Source organism: Abramis brama (assembly GCF_963993115.1).
Source record: "Abramis brama genome assembly, chromosome: 21".
In the NCBI taxonomy this organism is placed as follows: Eukaryota; Metazoa; Chordata; class Actinopteri; order Cypriniformes; family Leuciscidae; genus Abramis; species Abramis brama.
The window spans coordinates 29,976,464-29,990,433 of NC_139983.1; the positions used below are offsets into that span (position 1 = coordinate 29,976,464).

The following is a 13,970-nucleotide window of genomic DNA, read 5'->3' on the forward strand; positions in this document are numbered from 1 at the left end:
AACAAATAATAAATCAGATCTGCCAATTTGTCATTTGTTCAGGCTTATTTAACTGTTGTTGTCACTGTTTTTCTGTCGTGGCAAAATAAACAAAAAGTTGGTTAATTTAAAAATCACAATGATTTTGTTTCAATGGTTCATTTAGTTGATATTTGATGTTTAATTGTGTGAAATTTATTCAATTAAGTCAAGTTGACTAGACTGAACTGAATTAAGTCGACTGAATTGAATCCATTTAAATTTCACACAATACATTTCAATACATTTAAATTTCACACTGTTGTCAGAAAAAGTAAATTTTATTTTAAAATCTGATAAATATTCAAATCATTTTTTACTTTTTTTAACAAATATATGAAAAGGTACTATTCATTTCTTTGTGCAGTTCTGACAGCATCTTTAAATCATCAGTAGCTTGGCAAGCTACATTGGTTTCATATTAATTTCCAAAACTCAGGCCAATCAGCACATCTGATCATGAATGTTTTAAGTCACACTTCTAAATAGTACAATGTAATTAGCTATATATTGTACTTCACACATCATAAAACAGGGCTAACTGATTTTGTGAATGCCTTGTTTGGTGTTCTAATAATAGTGGGATTCAGTTCAAAGATGTGTATTGTGCAATGGCTTTGTGAGTGTGATGTGATCGGCACCTCCAGCTGAGACACATTCTGCTTGTAGTTGACTTCTAGACCCTTCCGCTGCAACTCTTCCTGCTGCAGCTTGTTTTTGGTTTCCGCTAGCTCTTTCATCAGGCCGTTGTATTCCGAACGCAGTTTATTCAGCTCTGATGACTGCCTGAAAACACACATTAAATGAAAACCATATAAGTTTGCAAAGATAGTGGAAATTTCCCAGTTTTTCCACCAATTCCAGTGCTTAAACTCAAGTGTCGACATACCGTATGAGCGCTCTAAAGTGGCCATATTAGGAGGAATTACATTTTCTTTAGTTTTTTGAGAGAAAATAGCTTGATGTTCTATGAGAATATAACGTAACTTTAAAAAGTTTATTTTTCACAAAGTCCCTGATCATTTTAGTCTGAGCTTAAATTGCCCAAATATTACCTTACATGCCGTGTGCAACATGGCGGTTTTTGAATGTAAAAGCTCTGCAAAGTGCACTACAAAAAAAGTTATTGTCGAAATGAGTTGTCAGCTATTCTGGATTCACTTTTGCTACATAGGTTTGTAACAAATTTGTATAATGCCAGCCTGTGGCCTTCACTGACAGCCCGCAAACTACGCCTACTTTGCCCCGCCCACAAACACTGTAGTTGCAGCTGAGGCCTGAAAGAGTTTAGCTTGTGTTGATGAAAAAGAAGATGAAAAATAAAGATCTTTTTGATGAAATCTGAGAGCTTTCTGTCCCTCCATTGACAGCTACACATCTACCACTTTGATGCTTCAAAAAATTCATCAAGAGATCGTAAAAGTAATCCATTTGAATTGAGCGTTTTATTCCAAATTTTCTAAAGAGACTCATTTTATATGATGAACAGATTTAATTTAGGCTTTTATTCACATATAAACATTGATCAGCGAACATAAACAGAAACTCAACAGAAACTTGCTTGATGCACGGGAATAAACCTCATTGGTTCTTGCTGAAGCTCAATCGTGCTGCGTAACACGAGAATGAACCTCATTGGTTCTAGCGTGTCAAGCGAACATGCTTGAGCTTCCGTTTACCACAACTGATGTGCGAGTTGATAAATGTTTATGTGTGGATAAAAACCTAAATTAAATCTGTTCATCATATAAAGTGATCGAGTCTCTTCAGAAAATTTGGACTAAACCGCTCAATCCATATGGATTAGTTTTACTATCATTTACTGTCAGATGCGTAGCTGTCAATAGAGAGACTCAGATTTCATCAAAAAGATTTCATTTGTGTTACGAAGATGAACAAAAGTCGTATGGGTTTGGAACGACAGGAGGGTGAGTAATTGATGACAGTTTTAATTTTGGGGTTAATTAACCCTTTAACAGTTTGTGTTGCACATTTCAGCAGAAAAGCCGGAAAATGTCTATAAAAAAAACCTCACTTGCTCTCCATCTGGTTGGTGGTGGAGCATCTCTCCACAGCATCTCTCAGGATGCCGTTCTCCTGCTGCAGCCGAGCGATCTGACTCTCCAGCTGTTCTCTGACCTGTTGGAACTGCAGAGAGAAAGTTCACTTGTCATTAGATGTTCTCACTAAGCGTACTTCATCAAGCACGCCGCCTCCTGCTCCTTCATGACATGCATGGCCCTCTGCATGACAGTCTTATCAGCCAATGCAACGAGATTGATTACCTTAATCTGCATCTCCTGGTAGCTCTGAGCTTTAGCCTGCATGATGTCTTTATCTCTGGCAACACGATGTTCATGCAGCACAGACTCCACTCGGCCTGTCTTCTGCTTCTCAGCCTGCAGTTCCTGAAGTCCCATTCAATAAATTACTACCATGGTCATCAAAACGAAGCAAAGCTGACACAGTTATATTTATGGCGTGCTTATAGCACAATTATGTGGCACTATGCAAAAGTCAGAAAACTGTCAGAAAATGTTAATTAGTCATTATTATTATTACAACAATTAATTACAATAGGTTATAATTGCTGTTAATAGCTAATTATTCAGAACCTTATTTCTTAGACATTTAAATTTAATATTATATGAGCAGGTTCATTTTGTATGAGGTTTGCAATTTCTGCCCTGATTTGTGTGATGTGGTTATTTTCTAGTGATAAACTTTAAAAAAATGTAATCAAATAATAACCAATAAATCAATGTAAATCAATGTTCTAATAATAGAGTAATGAGATTCTTTACTTGATATATCTGAAAAACGAATGTTTTATTTTAAGTGGGACATTAATTTGAACCCTGTTCATGGAAAGTGCCACATATATCCAAACCAGGAAGCCTGGTACTCACATCAGGAAACATAAGAGACATAAATGACTAACCTGGCTTAACTGTTTGACTTTGCCCTTGGCAATGGACGCCTCCTCCTGTAGCATGTTCAGAAGACGATCTTTCTCTGCGAGCTGCTGGGCCAAAGGCTCAAACTTAGCTGCAGACTAAGAAAACAAAACCAGAAGAATCATCAGAAATTTGACTACTCAAACTTCCACCCCTGAACATATTTCATTACGGCATGACGGCAAAAAACACTAAACAAAAAATAAAAGTGAACCTCATCCTCTAACCTTGTACCAGTTGTCCAAAGCATTGGGACTCTTGTCTCTGAGCAGCGAGACGAGACTGACCACATCAGTATCTGACAGCACCAGTCCACTCAGACTGGCCAGCAACTCCTTCAGCTTCACCTCAGAGTTCTCTGCACAAAAACAGACACGTATCAGCCACCTGTTCACACCGCAGGTCTTCAGGAAATTCATTTTAAAACCCTCCGTAGGCAGTATTTTATGCTGCCACCTATGCTGCCTTCAGGACAAATCCTAAGTAAAGAAGATTGCATGCATCTTTCGTGGAGAAGGCCATTCCATTATGCTTTGTACGAGGCTCAGTGGAACAAATATTCCAAGATGGTGGAGAATGTGGGCGAAATACTGATTATGAATATACTTAAAGGGATATTTCACTGCTGGAAAGATGAATGTGAATTTAAATTGGGTCATTTATGTAGTAGAAATGTGAAATTATTTTATAAGTTGGTGCCTTCTAGAGAGAGAAAAGCCAGAAAATGTATTTTTGGCTCATGTGGATGAAAGACAACAACTCCCAGAATGCACTTGCTTCGCTGCCCTACGAGGCCACTCCCAAGCCACGCCTACCGGTTACAGAGGGCAGTATCGGAAGAAATGATACAACTAGGCTACTAGTCGACTCAAAACTGAAAATACGCCGTTTTATTGTGAGATCCCCCTATGGGCGGCTTGAAAACATGCGGAACGAGCTCCTCCTACTGGCTGTAGTCTCTCGCCTCTGGACAAAAGAGCCTCCGATTGACGCAAAATGACGATATGACGGGTTTTTTTCCAGACACACAATACAGAAATCTCTCATCTCAGGGGGACATGAGGGAGGGAAGCACGGTCATTCGAAAATACTACCGGGTTTCTACTGATACAAAGCTTAATGCTAATCGGTGAAGTATCCCTTTAAGTATCAATAAAATGTATTTAAATTAGGGCTGTGACAAATAACGCGTTAAAAAAAATAACGCAGATTAATCCATTCCGTATTGACCTTTGAACCTGGAGCCGTTCTAGCCACCATTCGACTGTAAAATGAAGGAGGGAGACGAGAATGCGCTGGCGCTGCCTGGATCGTTGATTGGAACATTTACTTATAAAAAAACAGCCGGCATTTCAACGTTGACTCACCGGTGAACGTAAGGGACCAAGGTCGAATCAATGTTGGATTATGTTTCGATTGTGCAAAACGTTGTTTCACTGTTGATGTCGTGACGTTGTTTCACCGTCTCTTCTTTCAATATGGGTGAATAAAGATTGTATGTCGACGTTGAACCAATGTTGAATTATGCTTCGGTTTTGCAAAATTGAATCAACGTTGATATTGTGACGTTGTTTCACCGTCTTACCTTTCATCATGGGATAATACAATTGTACATTCAATTACAACCTAGTTTGCAGTTGGAACATGAGTCATGACAATGCTGACTGAATTTGTGATTAACTGTACACTAAAATATTGTTAACTGTCAAATTACTTGCAGCAATGGCTTAATTAAACACATTTAATAAAAATATAACACATGCTCAAGATTGTAAAACAAGTTTTATTCTGAAAAAACAAAAGTCAAAAAAATACTTTCTAAAACAGATGAAAAACATCTCAAAATTTAAATTGCAGCATTTTCGAAGTAATGTTAAAAACCTGTAAAGCAAGTGTAAATAATGTTTATAATTTAATGTTTAATATTAAATGTATAATTTAATAATGTTCAATAATTTAATAATGTTCAATTGTATTGTATTGATTATTTGCTAGGCACAATTATTTCAATGCTCACCCTTTGAACATTCGAACATTATTTCAATAACATGTTCAACACAATTATTTTTAATTGATTGACAGCCCTAATTTATATGCAATTAAAATGCGATTAATTTCGATTAATTAATTACAAAGCCTCTAATTAATTAGATTAATTTTTTTAATCGAGTCCCGGCCCTAATTTAAATAATTAAGATCCGACTATAATCACCACATATTATACCCATATACATTTATGTGTGCTACTGTAAAACATGCAGTAAAAGACGCCAAGTACCTTTGTTGGTTTCACTCTTCTGTTTCTTGCCATGTTTGGTGGGCGCAGGAGCAGGAGGCGGTGTCTCGTTGTTTTGGTTGCTCTGGTGGTTTGTCGGGGCAGCGGAGTCAGTCTGAGGGACTGGGGCAGAGGACTGGACATGTGCCTCGTCCACTGAAACAAATATGACCACAGGAGTCACTTAAGGAATAAGTTATGCAGAACTAAAATTGTGTCATCATTCATCTATAGAGAAGTTTAAAAGAATGTTCATGCCGCTCTTTTCCATACAGTATCAGTGAACGGGGACGAACACTTTAAAGCAAAAATAAAAGTCTTAAGGACATTTTTGTCATGAAAATATTTTTAAATATGCAGTTTAAATATGCATGAATGATTTACGAAAGCTTATAACATCTTTCCTGGTGCTTTTTTGCCGTTTTGGAGCTTGACAAACCCTCTACACACACAAAGGTAACAGAATCGCCATTGGCTAGTAAGTTTACTCTGGTGTCAGTATGATTTTATGTTTTTCACTGTCGACTCAACTGCGAATTTTATCCTCTCTAGTTTGTCTTATTTTGCTGTATTCCTACCTGTGACAACAGGTTCCACCTTCTGCTTCTTCTTTCGACGGCCACTCCCGCTGGAGGCATTAGGTGGCGCTGCTGCAGCAACAGGGGCGGGTCCATCCTGAACCTTTACCTCCATGATCACAGGCTCCTCCTTCACCACACGAGGAGACAGATCGAGCTTGACCTCAGGTGGATGCTCTTCTGTGTGAAAAGAGAGCTAGTTATCTTCAGAGAAGAACATAAGAAAAGAACTTGCAAAAATTATTGTGTGGCTCGCCAATGCAGAAATTGCCATAATTCTAGAGTGTGTTACCATGCAACATCATCCAAAATATTTAGCCCAAATTTTTCCATTTTGGAAATCATTGGCAAAAATCACTGACGTTTAATTAGCGCTTCCCTGATGATATGTTTTTAAGGTGTCAGTGTCTATATTGTGTAGAGTTGGGACAACTTTTAATTGACTTGTACTTTTGATGGATTTTTACTCTGACTTGAGTTGGACTTTAAGTCCAAGTTGAGTCCACAGCTATTGGTGAAATACATTCGGGACAGTTGAAATGAAACCTCATTTGCATGTGTTTTTAAGTCTTGCTAGTTTAAACGGTAGAGCGATTTTAGGTTGTTCAAGCGCAATAAGACGTGAAAGCCTAATATTCCTACTGTAACACAGAAAAATCACAAACCGCTCTTGACCACTTACATGGCATTTGCTTGACACACATTCACATTTGTAGGTACTCCACTCACCAGACTCACTCTTCTGCTTCTTGGCTTTCTTTTTGCTGGTAGTCTCAGCTGGGACAGGGGGCGTGGCCTGAGGTGAGCTGGACTGCTTGGTCAGCGGGATGGCTTGCTCTTTACGGACTGCAGGTTTTGAACCATTGACTTCCGGTTCTTCTGAGGCAGGAGGAGTAGTTGGGGTGGTGCGGGAGAGGGGTACAACCACTGGGGCAGGAGTTGGAGAAGTTTTTGGCTTCTTCTCTTTCTTCTTCCTCTCTCTTATCCCGGACGGAGGTTCTGCCAGGACCGGAGCAGCAACAGGTGGACTCATGGGTACCACCTCAGAATCCTCATCATTTGAGGCAGGGCTAGTGGCATCAGATGCATCGAAATCCCTCAGGTCTTCCTCCGACTCGCCGCCTCCACCTCCTTCTCCCACTCCACTTCCGCCGGCCTCCTTCTTCTTGTTCTTCTTTTTCTCGTTCTTCTTACGAGCCTCGGGCTTGGCGGGAGGCAGTTTGAGGTCTTTTTTCTGGCGGGCCAGAACCTCATCGTAGGAAGTCTCTTTCATGAAGAGCCAGAAAAAGAGGAACATGAGAGCGATTACCAGCGACGGTGCCAGGATGAGAAGGTACTGTGAGTCAGCCATGTCCAGCGCCATTCTTAAAGAACACAATAAAGAGCAGAAAGACAAGGTGAACACAAATGTTCACAGGGCCAAACAAACAACTGAATACTGCAATCTACAAAGAATCAACATTGTTTATGTCAGGCATGCAAAACTCAGTTCCTTGAGGGCCACAGCCTTAACACTGCAGTGTTTAGTTTCGAAACATGCTCCAACACACATACCCGTAGATCAGGATCAGGTGTGTTTATTTAGGGTTCAAGTAACAGTTTTGCACACCTGGTCTATTTGGACCTACTTTATAGTCCACTCAAAATTCAAGTTTCGTGGCTTTCAGTACAAATGTGTTAGTATTGAGGTTATCTATAAGCTAAGTGTGCTTGCTAACAATGACAAAATGCACATTTAGAAGATTAAATCTTGCTTTTGTAAATTTCTATGCTTTTCAGTTTCTCTCACCCACCGATTCAGATTTTGATGACAATTCTGCACTTCAGCTAAATGGCACATCGTATGAGTGTAGTGATTCTGTATAGGTTCTCAAAAACACTGTGTCGATATATATTTATTTGTTTTACTTCCAAGATTCGTGTCAGTGGCTTTGTGTTTGGTTTAACCCTGACCCCTATGTGGCAGTGTTATCTCAGAGCGTAAACTGTGACGTAGAGATGCACAAGGGTGTATCGCTAACGTTAGCATTAGCAAACCCAAGATGATATAATTATATGGTGTACAGCGCTGAAGCTGAATCCAAACACATTGAATCCAAGAGCTCGCTCAACATCCCGAAGCCATCTGCGTTGCATAGAGTGGCGTTTCGATTGAATATGTAAATATGTACTGTATGCTTTTCTCTCAATAACAAAATAAACACACAACAAAAATGACAGCAGTGAGAAAACAGCAGCAAGAAAGCATCTGACCATAGCGGTGTGGATATTTGCAATTCAGCACTCCAGTAAAGGCACTTTACACAATAGATGCAGATGCTTTAAAGCAAGCAGTAAATATAGTAAACATAAAAAACAGTGTCAAGCACTGGACTATGCACTTTCTGCTGTTAATACTGTGTGTGTGTGTGTGTGTGTGTGTGGGTGTGGGTGTGGGTGTGGGTGTAAAGAATCCTGCAAACACTTTACTATTTTCCCTTAACTTAGATTGAACAAAATAACGATTAGTGATATAAATGCAAATGCAGATCCCACTCTTTTGATTAAATAAAAGTTTTTGCTCAGATTTTATGCATATGGGTGTTCTAACATTAGATACTCTTCCTAAAATACAAAGAATATTGCAATACATTACCTCTCTTACAGTATTGCAGTATATTGTATTGTAACCCCTGTATCATGACCATATGGCCAGATTCTTGGCGATACACAGCCCTAGCACACAGATTCAAACGCTGATAATATGCTTCCTATTGGGGCGAATGAAGTCCAGTTTTGCATTTTGGACAGCACTAAAAAGAAGATATAACACTGGTGACATGTAGAAGCCTACATTGCAAGCTTTTCAAACTACATATCATCACTATTACTAAAACATATCACTGTTTTGCTGTTTCTTGATAAATATAAACTATTAACTTAATTTTTAATACAACTGTGGATGTCATAAGCTAAAAAAAAAGTATGACTTTTCAAGCCATTTCACTGGACTTTAAGGTGTTTTGACCCAAATATCTGGATATATAGAGCAGGGCCTAATTCTACACAACAAAACTACATGTATACCACATCAGATCACCCCTGAATTGAATCAATCTCATTATCATCTTAAACAACATGAGATAAAGATATGTAATTTCGTCAATTTGCTATTAGACTATGCCGCTACCACAGCCATTTGTTGTTTCACCAGTTGCCGTTTAAAGGCAGTGCACAACAGAACGCCTCAGGCAAAGCAAAATCAGCACACCTTCCTAAGAAAAAGAAAAAAAATCGAAATCATGGCACACTTATTCAGCAAATTGCATAAGATGTTCTAATATGGCCAACCAACAGTATTCATTGAAACGCCTCCTCTTTTATGTTTGACATCTACTTCTTTCTTTTACTCTAAAAAGCACACCTCCTCCATTTCTCCGGCTTGTCTGTTCCACCTCCACCCACTCACAGCGGTATGAGCCAATTAGTGTGTGTGCTGAGGGCAGCAATCTGGGTTTACTTACTGACACCGAGCTAAGTACCTGTTAGCAAGCGACACTCGCTCACACACGCCCGTTTTTCTCAGCATGAACCGACACTGTTTAGGAGTAATATGATCACTGAACTAAATAAGAACGCAGCTAAAACTGCCTCTAAATGAATAGTATTTCTTTATTGAACCGATGACACCGCGGAGCTATGCCAACCCAGAACGGTCATTCAAGACACCCTTGCTAACTCAATTGACATCCTAAACTCAAGTGCAGAGGGGCTTTGCAAGCAACAAAAATACCCAGCCGGGAAAATGTCACTCCAGTACGCTGACGCAGAGTGGTCTCAGATCTGAAAACGGCACTGACTCCCCCCTCAATGCTAATCTGTCCAAAGCTTAGCCATTTAAGGCCTCAGTGCAAAAAAAAAATCTGTTCAGGCTGAATGTCAATCTTGCGCCTGGTTGATATTAAAGAGAGGGGAAGGGAAAACAATGTTTTAATTTTAGTTCAAGTTTGAGTAATTTAGTGTTTGTCAATTTCATTGATTTTTTTGGTAACACTTTACAATAAGGTTCCTTTATTAAACATTAGTAAATGTATTAACTAACATGAACTAACAATGAGCAATACATTTACTACTGTTTTTGTTAATCTTTGTTAATGTTAGTTAATGAAAATAAAGCTGTTCATTGTTTGTTCATGTTAGTTCACAGTGCATTAACTAATGTTAACAAGATTTTAATAAAGTATTAGTAAATGTTGAAATTAACATTAACAAAGATGAACAAATGCTGTATAAGTGCAGTTCATTATTAGTTAATGTTAACTAATGTAGTTAACTAATGAACCTTATTGTAAAGTGTTACCATTTTTTTTATGTCTAGGCCTATATATAGTTTATATTAAGTTTTAGTTTAGGATATTTTAGTACTTACCATTGTTAACTAAACAAAAATGAGAAATGCTGCATTGGAAACTAGCTGAAATAAAATAAGTTTAGGTTTTTTTTATATTTTATATCTGTATAAAAACCCAGAGTTTGACAGACAAAAATGGTAACACTTTACAATAAGGTTTCTTTTGTTAACATTAAAGCATTTATTAATCTTAAAGTTCACTCTTTCCCCACCAGCGTTTATTTTATTTTATTTGTAACCAGCCACCACCAGCGTTTTTGGTCATTTTCACAAAAATTTCATTGCCCCCAGAATATTTTGTAGTATGAATATCTGAACATGCAATCCACCAAAAGAATAAATCATTAACAAAGATTAATAAATTATGTATTGCTCATTGTTATATCAAGTGTTATCAAAAAATTATTACCCAAGGAGGAAGAAGAAAAAAAATCAATGTTTCGTCTGATGTATAATTACGACTAGGCAACCAGGAATAGACAGCCTCCTGATGGAAGCCATAAAAGTGGACGTTTGGTTGAGCGCTTTCGTACAAAATCCGAAGCAAACAGAAACAGTGCCCTGTTGTGCTGGAAGACGCGCATGACTGAGTTCTGCCTTCAGGACAGTGAGGAAAACCAACAACAAGAAGCACCAGGTCCTGGAACAGCCTTTTGCTCTCTGTCTGAGAGCAAAAGCAAAAGTCTGTTCGGTTCAGCGTGTCCGAGAGATCCACTGTGCTGGGAATCTGGATAAGCCGATTACATTATGAATACATTTAGGAGCACCATTCTATTATAATTTCCCAGGAGTCCTTAAAGAGGCCATCAGTCTAACATTCTCCATTTTCCGGTCACATCTCACAATGTTACTTAGTGCACATAAGTAAAGAGTTCAGATGCATCTTTATTTCTTGGAAATAGTCTCTTGTTGGCTATGTCATACTCTTAACAAGCAATTAGTCCCAAGGCAGACAGAGAGAATTGGGGTGGAACTGGAATGCTTGTCATTTACAAAATTCTACTGTCCCGTTCATGCACATTAAATATTTTTTCTAATTCGATTATACTTTCAGCTACCAGAAAAAAAAAGAAAAAAAAACTGTACTATTGTCAGCATCTAAAACAATGTAAAATGTATTCTGCAGAATTTCTCAGATTTATTCATCATAATGATAATGATGCATAAAATAAGGAATATAACGATAATGAGCTTCTACCAATATTCATTTTACATAATTGGTATATTGATTATTGGGTCTACCAATACATTGGTATTGACCATGTGGTGTGTAGTGAGTGAGTACCTAAAACTGTATCCACCTCACGGGCAAAGTATCTTAATATACAACTTTAATATATTGCTTGGACAATTACACAACTTTTTTAAATGTTTAGTTAAAAAAAAATTCAATATAATATCAGATTTCAAAAAAAAGAAGAAGACAGACAGAAAAGACAAAGATAAAACTAAAGTTGTGACCATTAAAAACTGCATAAACAATGACATAAATGACAATTAGATTAATTATTAACAGTAAAATATTCAAAATTCATGTTTTATTTTTGATTTATGTGTATTTTAGCTGAGGGGGACTCTGATGTTGAATGACAATATAACAAAATTCATTCACTACACAGTTGAGTACATAATGTGCAAGTACATAGTGTGTTGTGCATCCTTTGGGACACAACTAATCATATCTGCGTACATGCATGGACAAGAGCCTAAACGTCTGGGGCTGCAGTTACCTTTCCTTTAATGAAGTAATGCAAGGCACTAATCTACAATAATCAGTAACTCCATTAAAGTATAAATATTGCATTGCATTGGTTCACATTTCATTATAGGTACATTTGAAACCAGCACTATCATGTTATCTTATTTTACTTAATACTTTTATTCAGCAAGAATGCATTAAATTGCTCAAGATTGATAAAGCCATTTGTAATGTTACAAAAATAAATGCTGTTCTTTTGAATGTTCTATTCATCAAATAATCCTGAAAAAAACGTATCATGGTTTTCCACAAAAATCTTAAGCAGCACAACACTAATAATAATAAAAAAGAGATGTTTAACAAATCAACATATTAGAATGATTTCTAAAGAATTGTGTGACACTGAAGATTAATAATAATGCTGAAAATGCAGCTTTGCGTCGCAGGAATTAATCATATTTTAACATATACAATCAATCTATAATCAACTATGATAATAAAAAAGCAAATACTTGTGTGAAAGCATACTGGACTAAGGGAAATGAAGGAAAGGAATTTTAGAAACATGCAAGCCGGGACAAGCAGCTGTTGAGGCGCAAGCCAAATCTGCTCATTGCCCTTACTTGCATATTCCTTGTTAAGTAAGTGGAAACACATTTCTTTGGCTTCACGTGTGTTGGATTCAGCCCTGTACATGGAGAACAAAGTGGAGATGGGTGTGGTGCGCTCACTTGCTCCGAACTGCGTGTGCTTTTCTTTGTCCTGCTGAGAGGAAGCGAAAACAAAGCTGAGAGTCACTGAGAAGCGGTGCGTCTGTGGATGCCGCCACAGGATGAGGCGTTTATGGCAGATCTGTGAGAGACTGATCTATGGTCTATGGACTGATCTATGATCTATAGCTCTATGAAGCACACTGGACCTGTGGCCTTGTATCTGGTCAACAGCATTATTATCCCCCGGTTTCACAGACAAGGCTTAAAGTTGTAACTGAAAGCAACTTGCTCTGACATATCTTAAAATATGTCTTTTTTTTTTACTAGCCATTATTATTAATCGAAGGAGATGCAAGCGTGTTTTCCAAGCATTAATGGTAAGGAACGACCCTTACACTGTGAGCGGCACATATGAGGTGTTTCTCTCTCATATCTGCTTCGACGTCTTGGTTGCGGCATTTATTTGAGGTTTAGAATCCATTATTCCTGTAATTCTTTTGTCTTTTATGAATTTAATAAAGAACTCTCTCTTATTCTGTCCAAACACACCACGTCATCCACGTCAGGTGACCTATAAGTGCGCAAAAACTGTTTCCATTGCAGTTTTGTGAAGCATTTCTTTTTCGAATTGCCTGAAAAACCACCTCCGTAAAATCTTTTGCGATAAATGGGAGTTTTTGCGAAAATTACGTGTTTCCATTGGGCGTATTTTCAATTCGCAATTTCAATTTGCGCAATTTGAAGGGTAACGGAAACGCGGCTAATTTCGCAAAAAAATGCCATTTATCGCAAAAAAGTTTTTACGCTCGCATGAGGTGGTTTTTCAGGCAATTCGAAAAAGAAATATTTGTAAAATTTCATAAAAGACAGAAGAATTACAGGAATACTAGATTCTAAACCTCAAAAAAACGCCACAATCAAGCAGATATGAGGGAGAAACACCTCATATGTGCCGCTCTCAAGTATAAGGGTCTTTCCTTGCCATTAATAATTGGATAACACACACGAGTGTCTTCTTTGATTAATAATAATGGCCAGTGCGGTGGCTGTGATATATATAAATCTACCAACGTCCGTTGCTTTGATTTTTGGAATGACTTATCACGAGAGGAAAAAATGAAGTTTTAGTCGCATAACATCAGTTAATGGAAACGCCGTCATTTTGCAATAGTTTGTCGACATTTAGAAAAAGAAAAGAAAAAAAAATCACAAATGTTTTGCGCAAATCTGTAATGGAAACGCGCCTATTGTTTTGTCAAGATGCACACCAATAATGTTTTTTTTAAGGCATGTTTATAAAAGCTACTAAATATCCTAATTGAACTAAGGCCTAATCCTGG

At 37.7% G+C, this 13,970-nt stretch overlaps 1 protein-coding gene across 8 annotated transcripts in view; it reads right to left on the reverse strand.

Moving 5' to 3' along the window:
• Window positions 1-13,970, reverse strand: part of ktn1 (kinectin 1) — a 41,597-nt gene that overhangs the window by 22,233 nt on the left and 5,394 nt on the right. For 4 of the 8 annotated variants that reach the window (XM_084097438.1, XM_084097436.1, XM_084097434.1 and 1 more), the window contains exons 2-9: window positions 6,558-7,192; window positions 5,829-6,005; window positions 5,254-5,406; window positions 3,203-3,333; window positions 2,960-3,073; window positions 2,304-2,426; window positions 2,054-2,166; window positions 660-804 (exon numbers count right to left, since the gene is read on the reverse strand). In XM_084097438.1, coding sequence (XP_083953564.1) covers window positions 660-804; window positions 2,054-2,166; window positions 2,304-2,426; window positions 2,960-3,073; window positions 3,203-3,333; window positions 5,254-5,406; window positions 5,829-6,005; window positions 6,558-7,191 — 1,590 coding nt within the window. In that variant the 5' untranslated portion in view covers window position 7,192. Of the gene's footprint in view, window positions 1-659; window positions 805-2,053; window positions 2,167-2,303; window positions 2,427-2,959; window positions 3,074-3,202; window positions 3,334-5,253; window positions 5,407-5,828; window positions 6,009-6,557; window positions 7,193-13,970 lie in introns of all 8 variants that reach the window. The other 4 variants (XM_084097437.1, XM_084097435.1, XM_084097433.1 and 1 more) reach the window with 1 other exon arrangement.